This window comes from Sapajus apella, unplaced genomic scaffold (assembly GCF_009761245.1).
Source record: "Sapajus apella isolate SASKATOON/1434 unplaced genomic scaffold, GSC_monkey_1.0 scaffold184, whole genome shotgun sequence".
Classification (NCBI taxonomy): Eukaryota; Metazoa; Chordata; class Mammalia; order Primates; family Cebidae; genus Sapajus; species Sapajus apella.
Genome location: NW_022437124.1, coordinates 1,006,810 through 1,032,597, shown reverse-complemented (window position 1 = coordinate 1,032,597; position 25,788 = coordinate 1,006,810). Strand labels below are relative to the sequence as shown.

Genomic DNA, 25,788 nt, shown 5'->3' with positions numbered 1-25,788 from the left:
CTATCTCCATCAACCTACCGATGACCCTCTTCACAGAACTGGAAAAAGCCACCTTAAACTTCATATGGAACCAAAAGAGAGCCCGCACAGCCAAGACAATTTTAAGCAAAAAGAACAAAGCTGGAGGCATCACGCTACCTGACTTCAAACTAGACTACAAGGCTACAGTAATCAAAACAGCATAGTACTGGTACCAAAACAGAGATATAGACCAATGGAACAGAACAGAGGCCTCAGACAGAACACCACACAACTACAACCATCTGATCTTTGACAAGCCTGACAAAAACAAGCAATGGGGAAAGGATTCCCTGTTTAATAAACGGTGTTGGGAAAACTGGCTAGCCATGTGCAGAAAGCTGAAACTGGACCCCTTACTGACACCTTACACTAAAATTAACTCCAGATGGATTAAAGACTTAAACATAAGACCTAACACCATAAAAACCCTAGAAGAAAAGGCAAAACCATTCAGGACGCAGGCATAGGCAAGGACTTCATGACTAAAACACCAAAAGCATTGGCAGCAAAAGCCAAAATAGACAAATGGGACCTAATTAAACTCCAGAGCTTCTGTACAGCAAAAGAAACAATCATTAGAGTGAACTGACAACCAACAGAATGGGGAAAAAATTTTGTGATCTACCCATCTGACAAAGGGCTGATATCCAGAATTTACAAAGAACTAAAACCGATTTACAAGAAAAAAAACAAACAAATCCATTTGAAAGTGGGTGAAGGACATGAACAGACACTTTTCAAAAGAAGACATTTATGAGGCCAACAAACATATGTAAAAATGCTCATCATCACTGGTCATTAGAGAAATGCAAATCAAAACCACATTGAGATACCACCTCAAGCCAGTTAGAATGGCGATCATTAAAAAGTCTGGATACAACAGATGCTGGAGAGGATGTGGAGAAATAGGAACACTTTTACACTGTCGGTGGGAGTGTAAATTAGTTCAACCACTGTGGAAGACAGTGTGGCGATTCCTGAAGGATCTAGAAATAGAAATTCCATTTGACCTAGCAATCCCATTACTGGGTATATATGCAAAGGATTATAAATCATTCTATTATAAAGACACATGCACACATATGTTCTTTGTGACACTGTTTACCACAGCAAAGACCTGGAACCAACCCAAATGCCCATCAATTATAGACTGGACAAGGAAAATGTGGCACATATACACCATGAAATACTATGCAGCCATAAAAAATGATGAGTTTGTGTCCTTTGTAGGGACATGGATGAATCTGGAAACCATCGTTCTCAGCAAACTGACACGAAAACAGAAAATCAAACACCGCATGTTCTCACTCATAGGCGGGTGTTGAACAATGAGAACACATGGACACAGGGAAGGGAGCATCACACACTGGGGTCTGTTGGAGGGCAATGGGGAGGGACAGCAAGGGTAGGGAAGTTGGGGAGGGATAACATGCAAAGAAATGCCAGATATAGGTGACGCCGGGATAGAGGCAACAAACCACACTGCCATATATGTACCTATGCAACAATCCTGCATGTTCTGCAAATGTACCCCAGAACCTAAAGTATAATAAATTATATATATTTAAAAAAAAAAAACAGCAAAGGATTTATAAAAGAAAGCATAAGCCCAACAGGGGAGAAAAGGCAAAAGCAACAAAATTTGGAAGCCAAAATACAATAGCTATGTGTAAAAAATGACTTAACAGACAAGTGAAAGCTGAAACCTAAGCCAACAGTCGGGGAGACCCAGAAGCATGTAATTTGTGCTGGCTCCACAATGAGGAGATACAGGCACCTCTGCAAGTGGAAGTGAAGGGGAAATGAAGACAGAAAGGTTCTTTTCCTTATGAAGCCCATTCAAAAAATCATCAGATCCTCTCCCTAAACCACAGAGGCAATGATGTCCATCCCAACATCTCTCCATTCTCTGGAAAGAATGAAGCAAAGAAGATGAGCTGGGGGACACCAAATGCAGTTGAGCTGAGTGTGGATCACGAAACAGGTAGGCTCAAGAAAGCCTGCACATTAAGCAGTGACACCCACAGGACCCCTTTTCTCACTTTGCATGCCAGAATCACGCAGGGAGGTTTACACCCACCAGAAGGGAGATCAAAGTTTCTGAAGCTCAACAGAAAAGACCTGAAGTCAAAAATACCCTCTCCCCCAACAAAATGGTCCAGAAGACCACCCTACATTGAAGCCCACCAGTCGAGAAGCTCTACCCAGGCGTGGGCTCAACATGAGTTTTGACAGTATTGGGAGGTGGTACCTGTTAAAGGTGATTAGGTTATTAAAATTGATTAGTAAGACTGGATTAGTTCTCATGGGAATGGGTATGTTCTTGAGAGACGGGTGTCATGAAGTGGGTCAGCCTCCCCTTTCTTTCGGCACACAGTCGATTCTCCTTTCACTCCTCTGCCATGCCATGATGCTGCACGAGGCCCTCAGCAGAAGCCAACCAGTGTGGCCACCCAAACTTGAATTTCCCAGCCTCAAGAACCATGAGCTAAATAAACTTCTTTTCCTTTATAAATTACCCACTCACAGGTATTTTGTTATAACAATAGAAAACAGACTAAGACACCAACAATCATGATAAAATTAAGTAAAGAAGATGAGGAAAGGAAAGTGTGTGTATCTAAGTACGTGTGTGTGTTTGTGTGTATGTGTGTGTGCGTTTGGTGCCAGAGTATATAGGTTGAGTATCTGTAAACCATAATTTGGATTGCTCCAAAATTTGAAACTTTTTCAGTACCAACATGATGCTCAAAAGAAATGTTCATTGGAACATTTTGAATTTCAGATTAGGGATGTGAAACTAGCAAGATTATAATACAATTTTTTTTTTAAATTCCAAGTTCAAAACACTTCTGGTCACAAAGCATTTCAGGTAAGAGAGACTCAGTCTGTATTATCATCCTCTAAGTAAGAAGTTAATAGTTATAGTACTATCTAAAAGCAAAAGACAGAAAACAGAAAGTAGGAAGCATGCTATTAAGACAAATGGAAGAAACAGCTCAAGGAATAAAAATCAGCTGCCTCTGGGGAATAGGGAGTGGGTTAGGAACCTCAAGCCTTTGTAGAACACTTGACACTTTAAACTATAACTCTGATTTTCAAACTTTCTTTGTACTACTTCATGATTATTTACCTATGCTTTGCCCTTTAAAAAATCAGACTGACAACAATCTATTTTTTATAAAAAACTTTAAAATCACAATGTTTAGCAGGCTCCATTACATTACTTGATGATGAAAATTGATGTGTTTAGTTCTATTTGTGCACTGAAACATAAACGGAATCTTCCTTGAGCAGTATCTTCATAAAAAAAATACGTATTTTATGCCTTACACAATTTACCCAACTTTCATTCAGAGTCTATTAAAGAAGAAAGTAGCATTAACAGGAGAGGAAATCACACTGGGGCAGGTACAACAATATGTACAGTTCGGATCGAATGCTTACAACCACCCCACTAACTGAATAGAAATTTCAGAAGTTTAAAAAGACAAGCGCAAACAATGGTACCTGCAAATTATATGGAGACAAGTCAAGATTTTTTCCATTCATTCAACCATCACTAATTGAGGGCAGACTATATGTCATGGGCTGTGTTAGACATTGAAACTGTAACAAAACAAGACCCAGGCATTGCTCATGAAGAACAGCATTCGATTTGGGAAAAAAGACTTGAAAGCAAATCATTAATAGTGATTTCCCATTTTGCTCTGTTTATGTTGGTTTTCCTTGAATCTTCCATACTGAAAACACATTCATCTATCCCTTAAGTTGTAAAAAACAAAAAAAAAAACCCACAAAGAAACATTTAAAGGATTACATGGGCTCTAACAGATACATGCAAAGGACAGAAAGAAAAGTATTAAGTCAGCAGCGGAGAAACAGCAATTAACTCGGGGGCAGGAGGAACAGTCCCAGAAAAGCTTCAAAGAATAAATGACATTAGGTTGCTTCTTGAAAGATAGGAGAATAAAATTTTGCCAAGTATAGTATGCTAAGCTTCAAGGCCAGGGACAAAGAAAACAAATAATTGGACCCTAAAGGTTATAAGATTCAGTAAGTTACACTGTTATGGATATAAAAATCTAACTCATTGCCACCTCACCATCCTGCAGAGGCAAAATAAGACACATCAATCTAACAGAATTGATGAGTTGCTTCCCTACCTGTGTCCAGCCTGCCGCCTTTGGCTTATCTGGCTTACATTTGTTCCTGACTTTGATATCTCAAGGTGAAAAATACTTCATAAAGACAAATCCACGTTAAGAGTATATTTTGGGACAGATTTGTATTTAGTTGGGGATTAAATAACCTGGTAGAAATCACGCCTAAACACTGGAATGTTTCAACTTAAAGAACTGTTAACAAAAAAAAAGCATCGCTGAACTATCTTCTAAGGAAACTGTCTCCGTAGCAAGAAAACGTGGAGAAAACTCTTGAGAAAATGCTAACTCTAGGCCTGTTTACTAATTCTGCTGTCATTTTACACTGTCTGTTAAATTATACCATTTAACAATGACGTAGCCCCCCAACCCAATATATCAAATTATTAACAAGGAGAAGTTCAGAGTAAGTAATTACAGCACACCCACGATCACTACCCTGTACTGGAACTGTCCAAGTGATGAAGCCTAAAAGAATCTTGGGGTGGTACATTTTGTGGTCTGGTTTAGATTCGTACAATGGTCTCAAACCGGAACCTGCCTCTGCATAACCTGGAAGGCTTCTTAAAATATGGACTGCTGGGCCCCACCTCCAGAGTTTTTGATCCAGTAGGTCTGGGGTAGGAGTTTGAGGATTTGCATTTCTAACAAGGTCCCAGTTGACACTGGTGTCGCCGGCTCACAGACCATATTCTGTGAACTTCAGAAGAGTAATTTCCACACATAAAATGAAACATAGTATACTAAGTTTAATTGTAACTGTCAGTAATTTAAATATGAATTAAATAGCATTATCAATGAAATTACACCGAACTCACTTGGAATCCATTTTGGTCACCTTCTTGGTGAAAAATTCATCTACACCTTCATCCACTCTCCCCATGAGACCGTTCTGTTCACCCTCTTGGGAGACTATGTTGGCAGCACAGACCTGCAAAACAAACAGATGTAATGTTAATTCACGTGCACCTTAACTTTGCGAACATTTATTACTAGATTTAAGACACTGTGATAAGGGCTATGGGAGGGAGAAGGCTCACTCAAATAGGGACCACGTCGTCTACAGGAATAGAAGCCATGTGTACAATCATAACACAGACAGGAAGAAACAAAAGTGAGGGATGCACTCTAAACACCATGCCTTGTGGAGGACTCGTGCTGACTGGTGCATTAGAAGAAGCTTGGACCTAACAGATACAAAGAATCGAGTGTTTCTAAAGGCAGAGAAAGACACTGCAGGCATGTGGTGAGAGGAAAGGGAATAATCCATAGAGAAACGAAACACGCACTGACTTCTGAGAGCAGTGATAACCCTGGGGCCTGAGGTGTGTGGGTGGGGCTAAGAACGGAGCTTAGCAGGTGCTCATGCTGGCTTCCCTACCCCTCTCCCCAGCCTACTTTCTTTCTTGCTGGAAGAGCCCTAGGGTCAGATTATGGATACTGATTTGCTTACGCTGAACACGACAAACCCTCCTCTTGCCTGTGATTGATAGGCATGGGAGTGGGATATACTCCTGGTCTGTGAGACACAAGGAAAACTTTGCCAGGCAGCTCATGGGGGCAGGTTTTGTCAAGAGGAGAGAACTAACGTGTTTTTCCGCAGTTATGCGTGGGAGACGTGCTTGAGCTGAGGCAGGCCACTGTTGTTTACCAAACGGGGAGGCCCAAGGATAAAAGGGCTCACGCGTGTTGACAGTCACAAAGCAGCAAGGGGAAAGCACCTGGATCCCTGTGCCCTTCTGCTGAATAAGCCAGGCCTGGATCCTGAGGCCTCAGGACTTTTTGTTAGGTGAGAAAATAAGTATTTCCTTTGTTTAAGTCACTTTTGAGTGAGTATTGAGTATTTCACAATATCCAGGTGAATGCTTTCCGACTGATAATATTAAAACCCCTAAGGAACAGCTTTGAGCCTTATGCTGAGGAGTGTGGAACTGACTCCTTAGACGACAGGGAGCCAACATAGCAGCATGGCCCAACCTGAACTCTGGGAAGGTAATTCTGGGGTAGCATGAAGGACCAATGGGAGATTTAAGAGAATATAAGTAGGAAAACCTGTTCGGGAGCTGAAATCAAAGACTCCTGTAGTAATTTAATCTAATATGGGGGTGGGGAGGGACTAATGAAGTGGAAAAGTGAGAATGGAAAGAAAAGAGCTGCCCAAGATACGGTCAAAGTTTCTAGGCCGGGCAAATGGGAGCATGGTTCTAGGGAACACGGTCCTAAGATCGTATCTGGGGAAAATGATGTGTCTCATCTTCCTGAGTCTTTGAGGTACTGTGGGAAATCCAGAGCCAGGTGTCCAGCAGGCAGCCGAAAACTCAGACCTTATGAGAGAGGCTGGTGAGAAGCTATCATAAAGCTGCATCAAGTGAGCATGTCTCTTTGAAAGGCCAACTCATAACAGGCTTAGTTAGGTGCTTGATTTGTGTCTGCAATGTAGATTAACATTTCACAGATAGGTTGTGGACAGCTGAGAAAGAGCATGCATCTTGCCCATGCTGTTGGATGCAAGGACGAATTCTTGTGTGCTTGGGATACCTGGTCTAGATGTCTCGCCACAGAGTAGTGGGAAAGTTGTTTGCTGTAATCTTGATTTGCAAGTCTCCAGGTGCCTAGGGGGAACATGGCTTATGTCTGTATGGAAATTGTTTAAAGAAGAAAACCCCTTGAACAATCATCCACGTCATTCATCAGGAACCTCTCATTATGAAAATGAACTGTGTGTTTGAGCTCATGTTTGTGACATGCTGAAAAGTGAGGAGACAACAGGTAATAGACAAAGAACCGCACGAAGTAACAACTACAGGTATACCTCTTATCTGAATGGTGCTTTATATTGGAGCAAGGTTTTCCTATGTGTTGCAAAAAAGCAGACAATCAGCAAAGTTCTACCATTCTGTTATGCAGAGAAAAAAGCTCACTGAATAACTTCTGTTTTGATTACAAAAGACAACGTAGTACAGAACTTGCTTGTATTGTATGATTTTTCTCCTTTGGGAAAGAACGTAGGATAGAGCCTCCATAGCAGTAATAGCCGTTAAGTGAATATAGTGCTTAATAGTTTACATGTGTTTTACACACGATTTTGTCACCCTTACATCTACCCTTCAAACTGAAAGAGGTAGTACTATCCTACTTCTTGGTTGTCACAAATCAAACAGTGGCTCAGAAGGTGAGGGGCACCCTCACCAGTCACCTGACTGACAGACAAAGAAGGATGTGATCCCAGGACATACAGTCCTAACACAGGTCTCCTCTCAGCTTCCCCCTAAAGACTCCTCTTTCCATTTGAGAAAAAAACACCAAGTTAAGTTTTACTCATGTAATTGCTCCCCTCAGGAAAAATTTCTCTTTTCCTGCTTGGAAACAGAATTCACAGCCAGCACAAAAGGTTCTCTGGGGATGTGGGGTACATCAATGGGTTTCAGAGACGGAGGCATGGAGCTGAACAAAACACTCTGCTTTCCTGGAGGACAGGACAGCTTTTCGGGCTGGACTGCCCCTACAGATCCTCTAGCCAACCCTGTCATTTTAGAGATAAAGAGACAGAGTAGACAGGTTAAGAGAAGTCCAGTATCACTGAGAGATGGTCCATGAGACATGGTTTAAAACGCAACTGTTAAAATAGGAAGCAGGAGGTGGCATCAGCCTATGTGAAGAGCAGTAGAAAAAATGAAGACTGAATTGAGATGTAGTTTGCAAACGAGTTCAAGGCCAAATGCACATGCTGTTTCAGCTCCTTTTCTAACAAAAGCAAAGGAAAGGACAAAGTCATCAGGAGTTCTCAAAATCCCATTTGCTTTTGGTCTTTTCTGTCGAAGAGAGTACATCTCAGACTGAAAAGGGTAGCACAGCTGTCGGAAAGGAAGGGAGCAGAAACCTCTGCCGTGAGCCTTTGGCCAGAACCCACTGCCTTTGCTCTCAGAGAAAGGGTTTTACAAATAAAATCAGGAATCGCTGTTGTTGGTATTTGATAAAGAAGGTGGATTTTGCACCTCCAGTGTGTAAGTGCTACAAGGATAATTTGTGAATACTGAGAAAATAAGCTGGTGACTGTGAGAACTAAAGGTAATTCAGACCACCCTCTGTTTTTCCTCTGCCAGGATTATTACAGTGAATGCGCCGGGGAAAGACAGTAGGCAGTGTTGCCTGGATTGACGGCAGCCGCCAAGTCTCTCACAATGTCTCCATGGGCTGGATGGAGAGGGATGGCTAGGAAGTAAGCACGATTAGGTGTATTGTAACTCCTCAAACGAATATACCAAAGAGTGCTGATTAGTGAACTGAATCATCATGGAATCTTATGTGCATACATTAGAACATAAAACACACAGAAAATTAATTTGCTAAGCAATCAAGGAATAAGGAGCCCAAAGAAAGTACAATGACAAAAATACAATAAAATAAAAAATAATGACCTTGAGAGGATTGATAAGACCAACAGTTGACTCTTGGAAAAAGACTAATAAAAGAGATAATTACAACATTAAGAGAAAAGGCATTAAAAATATGTTAAAATGGAAAAGGGGACATAGCTGTAAGAGATTAAAGCTATTGGTATAAGAAATTAAAAACTTAAAGGAATTCTATAAACAACTAAATGAACAATTAGGCTAAATGGAAGATATACTAAAAACACAGAAGTTATAAAATGATCTAAATTAGGTAACCTGAACAGATCTATGACAAAAGAAATCAAATCCCCAGTAAAACATCTACATACAAGTTTCACACACACACAAGCATATTGACAACACTTAGGGCCCACATGGCGTCCCAGGAGAGGAAGAGACAATCTCTATTACATGTAAACTGCTTCAGAGAACAGGAAAGAAGAAAGAGCTTCCCAACCAATTTTATGACGATAGTATAACTCTGAAACTCAACTAGATGGGTGGTTTAGACAAGAAAAATAAACATTGCAAGTCTCTCATTTATGCATACACATGCAAAAATTCTCACAAGATAGTAGCAAACAAAGCGTAGCAGTGTACTAAAAGCAAAAAAAAAAAACAATTAGGAGTGTTATAACACTAGAAATGTTAATGTGATTCACCAAAATTTCACATTAAAAAAGAAAAATTATCAGGCTCAACAAATACTGAAAAAAATAATCAAATTTAACAACCATTCATTCCAAAACAAAATTAGCAAAATAGAAGAAAAGTCTCTCAGCTGAATAAGTAACAGCAGAAACTGCTTAATGTCTAGTTAGTATCTATTCTCTCTTGCTTACTCAGTAACAAAACCCTGACTTACTGGGAGTATCAATGTGACCAACTGGCTACCTATCTTCCTAGATACCCTTGTAGCTGGGGATGGAAATATGGTTCACTTCTGGCCAATAAGATGCAACTGGAGGCATACTAGGACTTCTGGGTAGTTTAGATTCCCTGATGCATGCACTCTCTTTTCTTCTGTCTGAAATACTTGTATAAAAACAGATTAAAGGCCTTGCCTGAGAACAAGATCAATACCAGTCACCTGGATGATACAGCCATTTTAAACGTGAATGCAACCTGTGGTTGAATAAACAGAAGTATCCTACTTAAAAGAAGAGAAGCAATGGGCTGGGGGTGGTAACTAGCACCTGTAATTCCAGTACTTTGGAAGGCTGAGGCAGGTGGATCATGTGAGCTCAGGAGTTCAAGATCAGCCTGGGCAACATGGCAAAACCCTGTCTTTACAAAAATGCAAAAATTAGCTGGGTGTGGTGGTGTGCACCTGTAATCCGAGCTACTTGGGAGACTGAAGTGGGAGGATCACCTGGGCCTGGGAGGAGGTGGTGGCAGTGAAGTGAGCCTGGGTGACAGAATTAGAACCTGTCTCAAAAATAAATAAATAAATAGAAAGAAGCAATATGGCTGATCTTACTAAAGTACTCTATTCTGTCTTGGGTGCCACACTGCAATTTATTCAGAACAGAGTAATAAGACTTGTAAATGGATTCTAGACAGTTTCATCTAAAGAACATCAAAAGAGCTGAAGAATTAAGATTTGACCCACAAAAACTGTTTACTAAGTAGAATAGACTTACATACCATGTGCTACCCCAGAAGACAGATACAAGATGGCTAAGTTAAAGTAAGAATTTAAGAAACACAAAAAATAATTTGCTAATAATTCGAGGTTTAAGAAAATGGCAGCTTCAGAGAAAGAAGTCATTGTAGATGGAATGGCCAATCAATGGCTGTGTAGGGGTTTTTAAGCACCTGATGAGGGACTGGGCAAGACGAGTTCAAAATCCTTTTCAGCCTTATGATGCCACGATTCAACGCATACAGGAGAAAACCTATTACCCAGGATTTAGTCCATTTTAATTTGAGTTGGTTTGTTTCATCGCTGAGCCAACCAGTGTGGGGCTATGCCCTATGCCAAGAATATAAGGCAAACTGACTGATATTGACATGTCAGCAAAGTGAAGCCACTGCACGGTATAATATATCAGAGAAGGATCATGGGCAAATCAGTTGTCTGCCCTGGGCTTCAGGTTCCCTTGAATATTGAGTAATCTTTAAAATTCCTTCCACTAGGAGATTATTCTAGTTAGTGGTAGAGTCAGCGCTATATCCCAGTTCAATGCTCTTTCCATTCTTCTATGGAAATTTTTCAATAATTTTTCTTCAGGGGAATATTTTTCACCTATAGTTATGTTAGGAAAAAGTAGAAAGAAGCAATAGCTAACTGGCAGTGGATGAGCATAAACACACCTCCATCCCTGCTGAGTGTCGTGGTCAGAATGCTCACCTGCAGTTAGGTGGCAACGTGGCCGAGTTCCGGAAAATGGTACTCAGGTGAATGTGAAGCTCATCCTTTCAGACCTGGCCCATAAATCCTCAGGGGTATGAGCCTTCAGGCTTTATGTCATCCTCCAGCTGAATGGCTATGACTTGAAGGACCAAAAAGGAGGACAGAGCCACAGAGTAAAAGTAGCCTGGATCCCTGACAACTGTAGAGTTCCCTGACCAGAAATACCCGCAATGAACTATGACATGAACAAGAAATAAACTCCGAAATATCAGAGATTTAACACAGCAAAAGTTTATCTCATACAGTAGCTAGCGTTACCCCACCTAACACAGCTGTCCTTCAGTATCTGAGGGGGATTGGCTCTAGGACCGCTGAGGATACAAAAATCCATAGATGCTCAAGTCCCTGCTATAAAATGGTATCGTATTTGCATATCACGTACACACATCCTCCTGTGTGCTTTCAATCATCTCTCGATTACTTTTAATACCGAGTACAATGTAAATGCTATCTAAGTAATTGTTACACTGTGTTTTAAAATTTGTATAATTTTTTACTGTTGTGGTTTTATCGCCTTTTAAAGAAATATTTTCAATCCAGAGTTGGTTGAATGCTGAAATGCAGACTGTGTGGATATGGTGCATGTCTCAACCTCATCAGTCTGTTCTAGAGAGATTTCACCTTTGTCCACAATGAAGCCAGAACTCACAGGGTTGGCATACGCTAGGCTGTCTTCCCTTAGGCGAAGAAGAAAAGGGATCCTCAAGGGTCCTGGAACCAATGCCCCTCAGATGCTCACTGAATGTATACTACACGCTTCCCCCTTTTCTCTGTTGCAGCTGGAACATTCTGGTACCTTCAAAAATGGCATTTCCACTCTTCAATTGCCCATATGACGCTCTTTTCCCAAAAGCAAAGACTTTCTGAAAGTCAATGAGGAAATAATTTTTGAATAAAAATTTTTGTAAAGTTAGTTAATTTGTTTCTTAGTCAACATGGGTAAGGGCCCTTTGAATTAATGAGGGTAAATGAGCATGGCATTACATCAGTTTTGAGGAATTTTTTGCTCTTCCTCCTCCATTTAAGTGTAGAAAAGGGGGAATGGGTAAAAAGGCAAAAGCAAATATGAGATTTATATTGTAAAGATAATATTAATAAAATGGAAATACTAGCTTTGAAGAACAATATTTTAAAGTAAAGGATGGTATTTCTCATGACAACTCAACAATGTAAGCAATGCTGGTATTTAGAAACAAGTTTGCTTGGCCGGGCGCGGTGGCTCAAGCCTGTAATCCCAGCATTTTGGGAGGCTGAGGCGGGTGGATCACGAGGTCAAGAGATCGAGACCATCCTGGTCAACGTGGTGAAACCCCGTCTCCACTAAAAATACAAAAAATTAGCTGGGCATGGTGGTGTGTGCCTGTAATCCCAGCTACTCAGGAGGCTGGGGCAGGAGAATTGCCTGAACCCGGGAGGCGGAGGTTGCGGTGAGCCGAGATCGCGCCATTGCACTCCAGCCTGAGTAACAAGAGCGAAACTCCGTCTCAAAAAAAAAAAAAAAAGAAAAAAAAAAGAAAAAAGTTTGCTCAGGCTTTAAAAAAAAAAAAAACCACATGCCTTTGTCCAGATACACACGTCCAGGGAGTGGAAGAGCCCAGCGGCTGCGTGGTCTTACACACCCTACTCTTACTACTACAGTAGAAAGTTAAATTCTATGGGCTAAGCAGCTATAATGTAATGTTTAAAAATTCTTTCACCCACTTAATTTAAAAAAGAAAGAAAGAAACATTTTATCTCTTGTTATTTAAAAAAAATCTTTTGTTTTCATTTTTGGAGTGGCAGAGGTGGAATTAAAACATATAACTAAAATGTCTATATCCATTGTCCTTAAAATGACTGTGGTCTCATCCAAGGTTAAATTTTTGTGCCTAGTTTCTTTTTTTTTAAATGGGTTATCTACTCTTCATATTTACATAAATACTTATTGGTACATTTTTGGCACAAAAATCGGTCATTACAACACCATGTTTGCCCTAGAAGAAACTGGCATGTTGGCATTTAACTTAGCCTTGGCTTTGAGAATTCTGACAGCTGGAAAAGTTCATTTGAGGCATTGGGGTTCAGGGACGAACTACAGAAAAGCTAAGACAGACTGTGGATGAACTGATTCTACTCAATGCTAAGAAGAAAAACAACAATGACTGTTAATAATTGCTCTTACTAAACATTAGTAATAAAGGTAAGCCGCAACCTCCTCATTCTTACCTGAAAAATTTAAATAATGGTGTCTGTGTGGCAGCTTCACAGGGCCGTTAGACATGAAAGCACTTTGGAAATTGTAAGCAGGGTGATATCATAAGGTAATATATTTTCACTATGAATCCAAGTAAAGGTGTGCTAAGCTATACTTCTCAGTCCAACGGTGCTCTGGGAAAAAACCAGATCTCTTTAGATCTCTGGCCATAATACATTATTTTGGGACTTACCTTTGTGTTACACAGTCCCTAAGGGAAAACAGCATAGAGTATGCCAAGCCTGTGAGTCCTGGCTTCAATGTGGACAAAGGTGAAATCTCTCTAGAACAGACTGATGAGGCTGAGACATGAAACACCAAAATACGGTGCCTTGGCATTCGAGAAAATAGCAAAAGCAGGAAGGTCATTCTCGTCTTCCCCATGCTGTTCAGCCTTTGAGGCAGGTCATAAAAGCTTCATTCAAGAAGTGTCCTCCCTATTGGCAGAGATAAGAAATGTCCTCTCTATAGCCAGAGAAAAGAAAGGTCTCTGAAGACATGGGATAAGAGAGAAGAATTGAACAAACAGGCCTTGCTAACTGCCCCCAGCTTATTACCATCAGATCATACTCCCTTTGTCAAGTCCGACTTCTCTATAGCCACTTCATCAAACTTAGCATAAAAATACACAGGTTTCTCCCGTTCCTGAGTCAGCGTTTCTGAAGGTTCCCATATCACATAAAACTTACATTAAATACATTTTGTTGTACTTCTCTCTTGTTAATCTGCCTTTTGCTACAGGTGCTTCAGCCATGAACCCTGGTGATACGTGAGAAAAGAAATCTGTTCTCCCTTGCAATATATAGCATGCGCCTCCAATGGGACTCTGCCACAGCTTCTTTCCCTTCTTTTCTATTTTTCAAACATTTAAGGAAGAAATGCTGGCACGGTGGCTCATGCCTGCAATCCCAGCACTTTGGGAGGCTCGAGCAGGAGGACAGCTTGAGGCTAGGAGTTCTAAGACCAGCCTGAGCAACATACCAAGACCCCATCTCTACAAAAAAATTATTTAAAAAATTAGCCAAGCATGGCGGTATGCACCAGTAGTCCCAGACACTCAGGAGGCTGAGGTGGGAAGACTGTTATTGTTTGAGTCCAGGAGTTCAAGGCTGCAATGAGGCGGGAGTGCGCCACTGCACTCCAGTCCGGGCCACAGAGTGAGACCCCATTCTCGAAAGAAAAAGAGGGGAGGGGAGGGGAGGGGAGAGGGAAAAAGTACACAAGATTATCTCTTTCCATGAATCACCAGTTTTATCAAGGATAAACTTAAGCCATTTCACAGACGAATTGTATTGCTAATCTTATTCCATATGGAAAGAGCCATAGAGAACCCATTTATTAACATTCTAGAACCTAAAGTGTGGGTTGTTGTGGGGCGGGGTGTCTTTTTATCAATCTATGGAAGTGTTTTAAGGGAACGTGTATTCCTGTAAGAATATGTTAAAATGCACTAAAAAAAGTTAAAAATTAATAAATTAGAAAACAACATACTAGATTTTTTTTTTTTTTTTTTGTATTTTGAAACTGTGTCATGCTCTTTGGATTCAAATGAGAGAAATTAACCAAACACAATGAAAGCCTGATCTAAAGTGAGGATATTACCAACCAAGCAGGTAAGTTACTGTGACCCTCAACCATCTATGTCTCCAGCTATCCACCTACTTATCCAATAAGTATTGTTGAACCCCTACTGTATTTTCAAACCTAATGTAAGCCCTGAGCATATTGCCATGAATAATAAATCACAGGCCCTGCCTACACAGAACTTAGAGACAAGGAGTAAGCTGAGAAAACACTATGTGATGAGAGCTGTGAGGGTAAGCATCAGGCACTGGAGGAGACGGGGCCTCCATGGAGAGTTGCTCAGGCTGTGCACTGCGCACAACTAGTCTGTGAGAACAACTTCCCTGGTGTCATGTGACCCTCGCTCTGCGGGAACACAGTGGGATGGGTAGGGAGGGTTTCCTGGAAGAAGTCTTGCCTTCTTTACAAACAACTGTGGCCTAATGATAATAAACTGGGGGCACTTAGCAAGGCCTGTTGGGTTCAGATTCTTCCCTCTGTCCTCATACCTTCAGAAATAAGGACATTTCTCTCCTCTGGCTACAGGGAGGGCACTTCTTGAATGATGCTTTTATGACCTGCCTCAAGGGAGAAAGGCAAGGAGAAGGTGAGAATGACCTTCCTGCTTTTGTATTTTCTCAAATGCCAAGGCGCCATATTTTGGGGTAACATGTCCCAACCTCATCGGTCTGTTCTAGAGAGATTTCACCTTTGTCCACATTGAAGCCAGGACTCACAGGCTTGGCATACTCTAGGCTGTTTTCCCTTAGGGACTGTGTAACACAAAGGTAAGTCCCAAAATAATGTCTTATGGCCAGAGATCTAAAGAGATCTGGCTTTTCCTCAGAGCACCAGGGGGCTGAGAAGTATAGAGAAGTGGACAGTTATGGAGAAGCAGTGGAGATGCGCAAAATCCGAAGGAAGTCCTCAGACCAGGAGATGGGAAGAAGCAATGAGAAGGGCTGCAGCATTAGAGGGCTGGAGCTCAGGACGGGAGGAAGCGGCAGCGAGGAGGAAGAGGGAGAGCCGCTGATCAGGATCACGTTCCGCTCTCTAACCTGTCAGCTGACCATGCCCCAGGAAAAACAGGGGTTATGAGAAACGCAGGTTTACAGGGAAAGGTAGGATCTCAGTTTCAAATTTTGGGCCTGAGGTACTCATTCAAGTTTAGGAGGCAAGTGGCTATCCAGAAATTTACAGTCAATGACAGAGACTAAAACCATGAGTTCAGATGATACCACCCAGACAGACAATAAAAAACTTAAAAGGTCTGGCAAGAAAACTGAAAGCACACTGCTGGAGAGATGGGTGGAAAAGAAGTGTGTGGTGACTCAGAGATCAGTGGGAAACCTCCTGCCGGGAATGGAAGAACTTTGTGTTGATGAACTGCTGAAACATCAAGGAAGATGATGGACAGCTGAGAAGAGTCCACAGGATATGGTCTGGAGTGACCTTGGGAGGGTGGTTTTGAGAGTGGGTAGATACAGAAGGAAGATTTTGGTTAAGATGTGGAGTGACGGGAAGGTGAAGAAGAGACAGTAGAGACAGGTGGCACAGGCAAACTTTCTGAAGAAGTTTAGCTATAAAGGAGAGAAAAGGCATTAACCAGAGAGACACGAGTGTGCTACAGTCAGGCTCATCGGCACACACAACTGAGTCTTCTACTGAAGTAGAAAGAGCAGGATGTCATCGTCACACACTGGGGCCCCCACTCAGGGCTCTTCTTCATCCCTTCAGTTACATCAGGTTGTAGGTTTTCAAGCACACGGACCACAGCAGGTCAGAGTGTGGAGGGGGGATGCAAGTGTGCACTCCAGAATCAAACAATTCTTAATTCACGATTATTTTTTTGGTACTTCTATCTTTTTTGCCCAGACACTGTAAAATGCTAGAGACATGTAGCTCACCCATATGTCAGATTTCAGACATGTAGGTGAGATTAAAAAAATGTCTCTAGCATTTATGAAGAATAAGGATTTCCTATCATAGATAATCCTTATTTATCTAAGGATTTCCAAAGGCAGCTCTGTTCTGAAGAACTGCAAAATTTACAGCATCGTCTTCTCCATAATTATGTTGTTTTATTTATTTTTTCTTTAAGTGACACAATCTGTTCATTCTCCCAAATTGTCGGGCACCAAGTTGAGATACTTTGCAAGTCACATGCAAATCTACCCACCCTCAAAACCACCCTCCCAAGGTCACTCCAGACCATATCCTGTGGACTCTTCTCAGCTGTCCATCATCTTCCTTGATGTTTCAGCAGTTCATCAACACAAAGTTCTTCCATTCCTGGCAGGAGGTTTCCCACTGATCTCTGAGTCACCACACACATGTCACATGCAAAGTGGTTCCAGTCTCCTTACCCATAGCTTTCGTGTTTGTGCAAAGCACTTTAGCAAGAACCTCCAACTTTCCCCAGAGAAGAAAAGGGTGAGGGAGCGATGAGGCCTCTCCAGCCCACTTACCGCTGCTTGAGTGGGTTGCTGCTTCTTATTCCTTTTTGGCCTTAACTTGGTAAAGTGTTCCAGCTTCTTCCCTTCTTCAGAGGGCAACTCAGAGATAAATCCCGAGCTCCGCTTCTCCTGTCTGAGGGATGGGAGGGGTGGGTCTTCGATGTGAATTGGTACCTCTTCCAGAGCTTTATCAAGATCAAACTCCATTTCTAAAATTAAACAAAAACAAAAAAGCCCATGGCCGAAGCTTAATGCATAGAGATGGATAAAAAATTCCTACAAGGCATTTTAAGTCTAGCATGGAACAGCAAACAGCCATTCACAGATCACTTAACTCTTTCTCAATATTTACTCACACAGTGTATCCATAAGGAACATCTCTAAAATGGTCTAAGGTTCTTGCTGAGGGTGCTTCACAGTTCCAGGGAAATGGCTGGCAGCAGCAAAACACTTACCAAAGGCCCTGGAAACAGGCCGCAGCATTCGGCTATGGATACTCTTCCTTTTGGATTTAGGAGTCATCTAGCAATAAAATAAAAACAAAAACACCATGACTTAGGCAGGTAGCCACAGAAAACTCATCTTTCAAACTTCAGAAACATTCTGGATCGATGGTTTAACTCAGTAGTTGTTTCCCTGCTTTAGAGGATGATTGAAAGTCTAACTGAAAAGATCTATTTCTAAATGATTTACAGTTTCTCAAATGATAACAGCTAACATCTTTCTTCTGTTCCCTCAGCCCTAACCAGTTAAATTCCATTTAAACAGCTGAAAAGAACAATAAAGTATGTCCAAGCTGTACATGAGGATGTTAAAATGGATACAAAAATAAAAATCAAATGCTGTAAAAATCAGTCACAAAAAATAAAAAAACACTATTATTCACTGATCATTGTCACAGTGACATCAATATAAGCAACCCTGACCTCTTTCTGTGTCACATCAATGATTTAAGTAGTGTCACTCTCTTATTTGACATTTTGCCACCAAGATTTTGATCTTTACAACACAGGCAAAGACCAGGAAAAGGTGCTGGGATTCAAACATCTGTATCTGCTGGCACTTCTCAGTGAAATGTCTTTGATCTTGTTAATCCTCTAAAAAATGAAGCCCAAACTCAAACCAAAGACCAAAACTGAAGAGCACTTTCCTAGCGTTGGTGTAGACTGTTTATGGTGCAAAGTCAACCCTCAGAAAGGCACTACTTCTCCCTCAATAGGATCACACAAATGTCAAAGACGGAGGGAAGCTTTGTCATCACCTACACAAGTCAACTCCAAGGATGAAACCAAGTCACAAAAGTGACAAAGGCTAACATTCCTGTTGTCAGAAGGAGCAGAGCCAGGGCCAGAACCCAGTGAGGAGGGTCAGGCCAGCTTCCTTCCTGCTACACCATTCAAGACCCATATATGGATGGATGGATGTTAGGGATGTTTTCACTGGTTTGATATCGGGAACTGGTCTATGTGTATAAATGAAGAGGTAACATAACTGAAAGAATTTAGTTTGCATACTTTCACTTCATTTAATAGGTTTTCATCTAATGCTTCCTCAAAAGAAAATCTACATGATTGAAAAACATTCTTTAGCTCCAAGAAGAAACTGGCTGATACTGATATTTAAAGCAAACAAATCTATAGTTTTGACAATTATGCCAGTTTTAATAATATCATTTTGCCATTATTTATCATTGAGAGAAAAGGGAGAGGAAAAAAAATGATGAGCAATTATACTGAAATTCAGACTGGTTTTCCCGACATACAAAATGAAAATGGCTGATTTAGCTTTCTTCAAGGATTTGTTAAGGCAGACAATCTGAGGACTATCTATTTATGAAGTAACTGGCTTTGCAGGTTTAGTAAAAACTCAGCTAACTCCATGCAACTGGAAAGGAATCCAGACTGAAGGCAGTTCTCCTCAAAGTTAGCCTTGCAGTTGGCTGAAGAAGGTAGTTCCCTGCCTGGTCTATTCACAAGTAAAATTTCTGAAAATAATTAATTCTCTGGAGATACAAGCTATCAAAATATACGCTGTGTTCGGTAGCAACAAGTTCTTCAGTATTCTATCCATCTTTTGCACAACCATGCTAGACAAAATAATCAAGAAGCAGCTTCAGATGTAACTTTTACCCAATTTCATTTAGATAGTCACAGATAAAGAGAAAAGATGTTTAAAAATGCATGGACTGAAGATGTCTTTTTTTTTCCCCCTGACTCTTGATTAGATTTTACAGAAAGCATATTCATGGGCAAAAATAGTCTGGTTTAAGTTTCCCTATCATGAAAGCCTTTATAATAGATAGCAAATACATGTAAAATATACAAAAATTATGACATTTCAAATATATTACAATTATATAAAATATAAAATTATAATTTTAAACATAAAAATATGTACTATATGTAAAAGAAATAATATAACAATATAACATATATACAGAAAGAATCACATTTACAAACTGATGTCCATCTGTGACTAGGTCATTCAGCTCAATTTAATTTCATAGATATAATTAAGAAACACACAAAATCATCAGGATATTGTGACAGTTGCTATCACTCAAAGGGGAGCTAGCCTTCTCCTCTTGGTCCTATTTTCCAATGCTCCAAAGCCCAGGATAGAAAGTTTGACTATCAGAAAAACTCACTCTAATATATTTCACTGCCTTCTTTACTTTGTGTGCTTTTTACGAGGGCAAATAGCTTCTAATTACATTTCTCATAAAACTATACTTATCCTGTCTTTTAGTTTTGAAGTCTTCCCAAAGAGCCAGTGGAGTTTTGCTAGAATAGAACTTGCAATCAGGCTAGTTTCTGCAACTGATATTAAGACAGCAACCCAGTTTCTGTATCTTTCCCTTATGGTATTTAAGTATAACAACAAAGACAATAAATAAATAAATAAATCTTATTTCTCTCTTATTTTTCTTAGTTTTCTTTGGAAGTAATTCTTCCTTAGTTTTACAGAAAATGTGAACTGCCTTAATCTTATTGGCTCATTTCTACAATGCCTTTACATATAAACCTAAAGCAAGAGGAAATATAAAATGTACTATAATTATCCACCTAAGTGTATATTTAGGAGAAAATATTTAATGTTTTTCTGGAAATCTGGTTTATTCGCACTCCTTCCTCCTTCTCTCCACAACTGTTGGGTTGATGAATTACATCCCAGAAAAAGAAAAAAAATCTAACTTTACCATCTTCTTTAACACTGTTAGCTTTCTTCTCTTTTTGTACCAAAATGGAAGGATGAATTTTTTCAGACTGTTCCTTAGTCCTTATTGACCTTCCCCTGACATTTGTTAATGCCTAGGTACTTTCTTAGTCAGGGAAATCACAAAGTGTCCATCAGATGAAGGGGTCGGCATTGGAAAAAGAAGAGGTACACACTGCAAATGGACCTCTCATCAATCAACGGTTAACCCGGTCAACTTGAGGCCTAGACAAAACTAACTTATCTTAAAAAATGCATCTTGTAAACAATAAGGTATAATTTTCAATGCCCATATCCCAAAGAAATATGAGGAAAAATATGTAAAACTTTTGTTTTAAAGGTAACTTTAGAGGGAAAATCTTAAGCACAGACTTCTTTCTTGTCCTAACATCACAAATCATCAATACATCCCCACTGTGGCAGACACCGTGAACAGAAACATAGCTCTACTTTCTGAGAATCTAAAAGCAGCATCAACGTCTCCACTACTCTGAAATTGTACTCATTTAATCAAATTTTTATAATGAATTTTAAACGATTCTGTATACAGCTCAACTGAGATATGTCTACTTTTACCACAAGTTAAAGACTCATCCTGGAACCTTAAAACAACGTAATATTTTTTTTCCTGTCAAACCCACTTTTAACATGTAATTACTAGACATACATTAAAAAAAAAAATGAGAGTCAAATTGTTTATGTCACTATAGAAATAAAAAGCGGTGCTTTGTTTTTGCCAATTAGGCACAAATAATAATAAATAAATAACACTCTTGCTCCAAACTCAGGAATGTAATAATTACCTCCCCCTCACCACCAAGGCTGTAGAAAGAAAAATAAATAATAACAAAAGCAGTTGAGAAAAAGATTAGGAAAGTTCTTCCAATATAAGAAGCAAATCATAATGTGGATTTTCTACAACCCTGGGCCCCAAACAAGTAATACGACAAGAATCAAGAAAAAACCTTAAAAGCAATCATGTCTTTATTATTATTACATGAGTGGAATAAGCACTTGTCTCCTCCTGAATGTTTGTATCCTCTTCATCAACACTCTGCTTGCTTTCAGGCACATGGCTGGAGATATTTTAAATTCATTGCCTGTTGTGCTAGCTGAACCATCTTGTAAAATCCAATCTTGTCTCTAAATTGTTGCCTATTTCATTCAGGATCTGCAGATGGACGACGACACTACAGTCTCCTGGGAGACTAGCCAGGCAGCACAGAAGCAAATGGAGCACAAGAATATAAAGTAGTACAGCCAGAAACTGCAGAGCCACCGAAAAATACTTACACTGGTACAGCAGAGAGTCTCCATGCAGCAAAAAGAAAGAAAAAAATATGAATGGAAGAGAGATAAAGCAACAGCATTACTAGAAAAGGGCGGGAGAGGGATATCACTCACAAGGAAAGGAACAGAGAAGCTAAAGCACATAAAAAGCCTTCACAGCAGAGGAATAAGGCAGGAATGAGGCTAACATATTAATGGCTTAAGACATCCAATCCAGCTTTTTATAAGCAGAAGCACAATTACAGCTTGAAAATTTTCAGAAACTCCTAACCTACAGATATTATTTCTTTTGTTAGGTGTGTGAAAAGTGGTATTTACCAGCCCCACAAGACATTAATCTCATTTGGGGAATAATGACTTTATCAGCGGACGGTTATTAAGAACCCCATGCAAGTCTTGGCTCTTGGACCACAGGACCAGTATCGAGAACTAAGTGCGGACAATGTACCTGCGGGTGTGCACAGGCATCTCTTCTGGGGCCGTTTACATCACTCTGTGCTCCCAATGCATTTTAGAAGCAGCAGCTTTGAATTCTTTGCCTCTTCAGTCATTAAAACTTTTCAGGAAAAGATCTAATGCCAGGATTCAGCATAAGTTACCTACCCACAGCGTAATTCAATATTGATGATACCTTATAACTTATTGGGAATTTAGGTCACCTTACATTTTACATTACATCTCTAAATAATTTTTTTCTTTTTAAATTTTCTTTCCTTCTCTATTCACCTTAGCTGAAAAAAAAAATTCTAAATGATTTCTAAAACTCCGTTGGTCATCATTAAATTCTGCCAGGACATCCTCTTCTTATTCTGTACATTTATAAAATAATTTTTAAAAACAAAGAAGTCCAGTTGTAGAATGTCAGTATTTGTGAAAACAAAGTATCAGGGGTTGAGGAATCCTTTCCAAACCTCCTGAAGAAGGCCAGCTACTCCATCCACCTGGAGCGGGGGCTTTTTTTTCCCCCAAGTTCTTTATTTTTCATGTCAATCATTTTCAATATAAAATGCAAAGGAAATATAGGGTTCCTCATTTTGTGATTGTAAATGATTTGTGCCTATATAAAGTAAAGGCAGCACATAAGTAAAAAGCGTTCCCCATAACCATCACCACCACTAGCAACAATATTATGTGCCTATCAGAAAGGCTTCCATTGGCAAAGTCCTCAAAACTTCTCATTCTTCACATTTCCGATTTCATACTTGATTAGACAATTTACTTCAAATATAACTCATTCTATGACCCATCAAATTAGCATGAAAACATCCCTGCTGGATGAAAGGAGAAAAAGTAAAAATATATATTTTTTTCTTTAATTGCCCAAAACAAAAGCTCCTGCCCTCTCCTCACACACATCCCCTCAGAAGCTTTCTTAAAGGCACAATATGAATACATACATAAGAGCGTTACAGCAGATGCTTAAGCCCATAGATGACTTTTTACTTTCCTTCCCTTCGTGAAAGGTTAATTCTACAAGACAAGTAGTCTGTCCCAATTATCCACCTAAAGATCATAGTAAGTGATGGTGAAGAACCTTTCAATTGGTTCAACTCCTAAAATGACAGGCAAGCAAAAGATGTTCCTGTGGAAAAGCATGGCAACAGGCATTTCAACTTTTTGACAGAATGAAGATCATTAGTTCATTCCACTACTGTTGTCTACTTTTTGGAACTCATTTAGGCTACAGTGACTTCAACATCCTCCCGTCAGGATGAGGGAAGGAGTGTGTCTCATGCTCATGGCTTTGGCATCCAAGAACTGGGCTTGAATCCTGAACCTGCCACTTACTGGGTTATGGGACTTTGACCGATGGTTTTGCAAAGTCGCCTTCCAGTTTTCTAGTTTGTAAAATAAAACGTGAGGATTAAATAAGATAATAAAGTGCTTAGCACAGTGCCTGGAAAACAGTGACAATCAGTGACCTCCCAGTGCTTCAAAAATTGGCTGTGATTATGAGAGGTTAATATTATTTTAAAAATTCCTTTATTCCCAAAGACAGAGTAGTAAGGAGGGGGACCATTACTAAGAAGTAGATTTATAAAAGCAAAAGAGTGACAACAATTGAAAAGTCAATCAGTAGAGGAATGAATAACTAAAATGAGGCACGCATATATATAATTTATTTACTATATAAGTTCTGGGGTACATGTGCAGAAAGTACCGGTTACATAAGCATACTTGTGCCATGGTGGTTTGCTGCATCCATCACCCTGTCATCTACATTAGGTATTTCTCCTAATGCTATCCCTCCCCAATCCCCCAACCCCCTGCTATTCCTCCCCTAGTGCCCCACCCCCCAGGCCCCAGTGTGTGATGTTCCCCTCCTTGTGTCAGTGTGTTATCATTGTTCAACATGCACTTATGAGTGAGAACACGCAGTGTTTGGTTTTCTGTTCTTGTGTTAGTTTGCTGAGAATGATGGTTTCCAGTTTCATCCATGTCCCCGCAAAGGACATGAATTCATCCTTTTTTATGGCTGCAAAGTATTCCATGGTGTTTTATGTGACACTAAAATGAAGTATATTTAAATGACAGAAAATCAGTTTAAAAATTAAAACTACACGTAACAACATGAATAAATCTCAAAATACAATACTGAGTGAAAAAAAGCAAGTTTCAAAAAAGATACACGTGGTATGATGCCATTTATGTAAACTTGAAAACATACAATACTAAACACTGTTCATGAATACATGTATGTTTGAACACAAAAAACAAACAGGAAGTGTCCAACTGAAATTATGAGAGTACCTCTGGAGAAAGTGAGACTGTTAGTAGGGGTCAAATGATGCTATTACATTATTTGTGATGCCTTGTATTACCCAAGATTCAACAAATGCTACCAAGCACCTACTGTGTGTCAGGCATTCTTGGAGAGAGGGGTGGGTCCAGCAGTAAGACAGAAAACCTCTTGCACTCCTAGTGTGTGTGTTCCAGTGTACACTGGCAAAGATTCTAACATGTTATCAGGTGGCTCTTATTAAGAACACACGTATTTGGCATTTGTGAGTAATTTTTGTAATCTCTTAGGAATACCCCAAAAAGTTTACTTAGGAATACTTAAATAAATCACTCTGGTCATGGTAATGACCGATTATCTGGACTTACTACTCTGCAGATACTCTAATAGGAGCTTATGTGAATGACCATATACTTCCACCACCTTTGCTACCTCCTGATGGATAACAATGACAAAGGTGCCAACCAGATCGTTAACAGCCTGGGGGCGGAAAGTGACCAACTCTAACACACGGAAAGAAACCTTAATCTCTTAAAGTAACTCAGAGTTGCTCTGCATGTGGAAGTGTTTGATAAGCATGAGTGCTGCCCCATGGAAGTGTTACAAAATAGCTGACTTCCTGACATTCAGGAGCTACTGTTTTCCAGAGCCCAAGAATTCAAATTAAATAAAACACCCAGTGCCACAACCTCCCTCTCCATGCTCTTTATCATGAACCTCACACATAAGGAATGTTTTTAAAAAATATTAATATTAACCTTAATAGAATTCACTCTATCAGAAAAACACAAACGTTTTGCCAGTTATTTTAGACCTCCTTTTAATACAGAACAGAGATGGAGATACAGTGGTCAAAACTGGACTGAGTGGGTGAAGGGGAAAAAAGCCAGTTAGAAAAATGAGGAAGTGAAGGGTTTCTCTCTAAGCAAAAACGGGTTTGTTTTTTGCTTTTTTGTATTTTCTTTTTGCTGGCCAAAAAACTGGCAGAGGGGCCTTTTGACCACTGTGTCATCAGTCTTCCCTCAGTCTCCAGAAGAAAAAGCAGCAAACCTACCAGAATTTCAACTACAGAGTTACCTCGTCAAGTATGTTTATTTTTAAAAATGAGTTTAGAATAGAAAGAGGAGGTATGTAGGCAGAGATAAATTCTGTTTATAACCTAATGGCCAACAAATTTACTATAGCATCCTTTAACATGAAAAATTTTTTTTGTTTTTTTTATTTTAATGAGATGAAAATTGTTTTCATGTAATATATAGTACAACACATTTTGAAACATCTTAAGCAGTGCGTCAA

At 39.9% G+C, this 25,788-nt stretch overlaps 1 protein-coding gene across 14 annotated transcripts in view; it reads right to left on the bottom strand.

The window, feature by feature from the left end:
- Positions 1-25,788, bottom strand: part of CARMIL1 (capping protein regulator and myosin 1 linker 1) — a 346,698-nt gene that overhangs the window by 25,465 nt on the left and 295,445 nt on the right. For 10 of the 14 annotated variants that reach the window (XM_032268645.1, XM_032268646.1, XM_032268650.1 and 7 more), the window contains 4 exons: positions 21,756-21,773; positions 17,702-17,768; positions 17,259-17,455; positions 5,003-5,115 (listed from right to left, as the gene is read on the bottom strand). In XM_032268645.1, coding sequence (XP_032124536.1) covers positions 5,003-5,115; positions 17,259-17,455; positions 17,702-17,768; positions 21,756-21,773 — 395 coding nt within the window. The remainder of the gene's footprint in view (positions 1-5,002; positions 5,116-17,258; positions 17,456-17,701; positions 17,769-21,755; positions 21,774-25,788) is intronic. The other 4 variants (XM_032268648.1, XM_032268651.1, XM_032268652.1 and 1 more) reach the window with 1 other exon arrangement.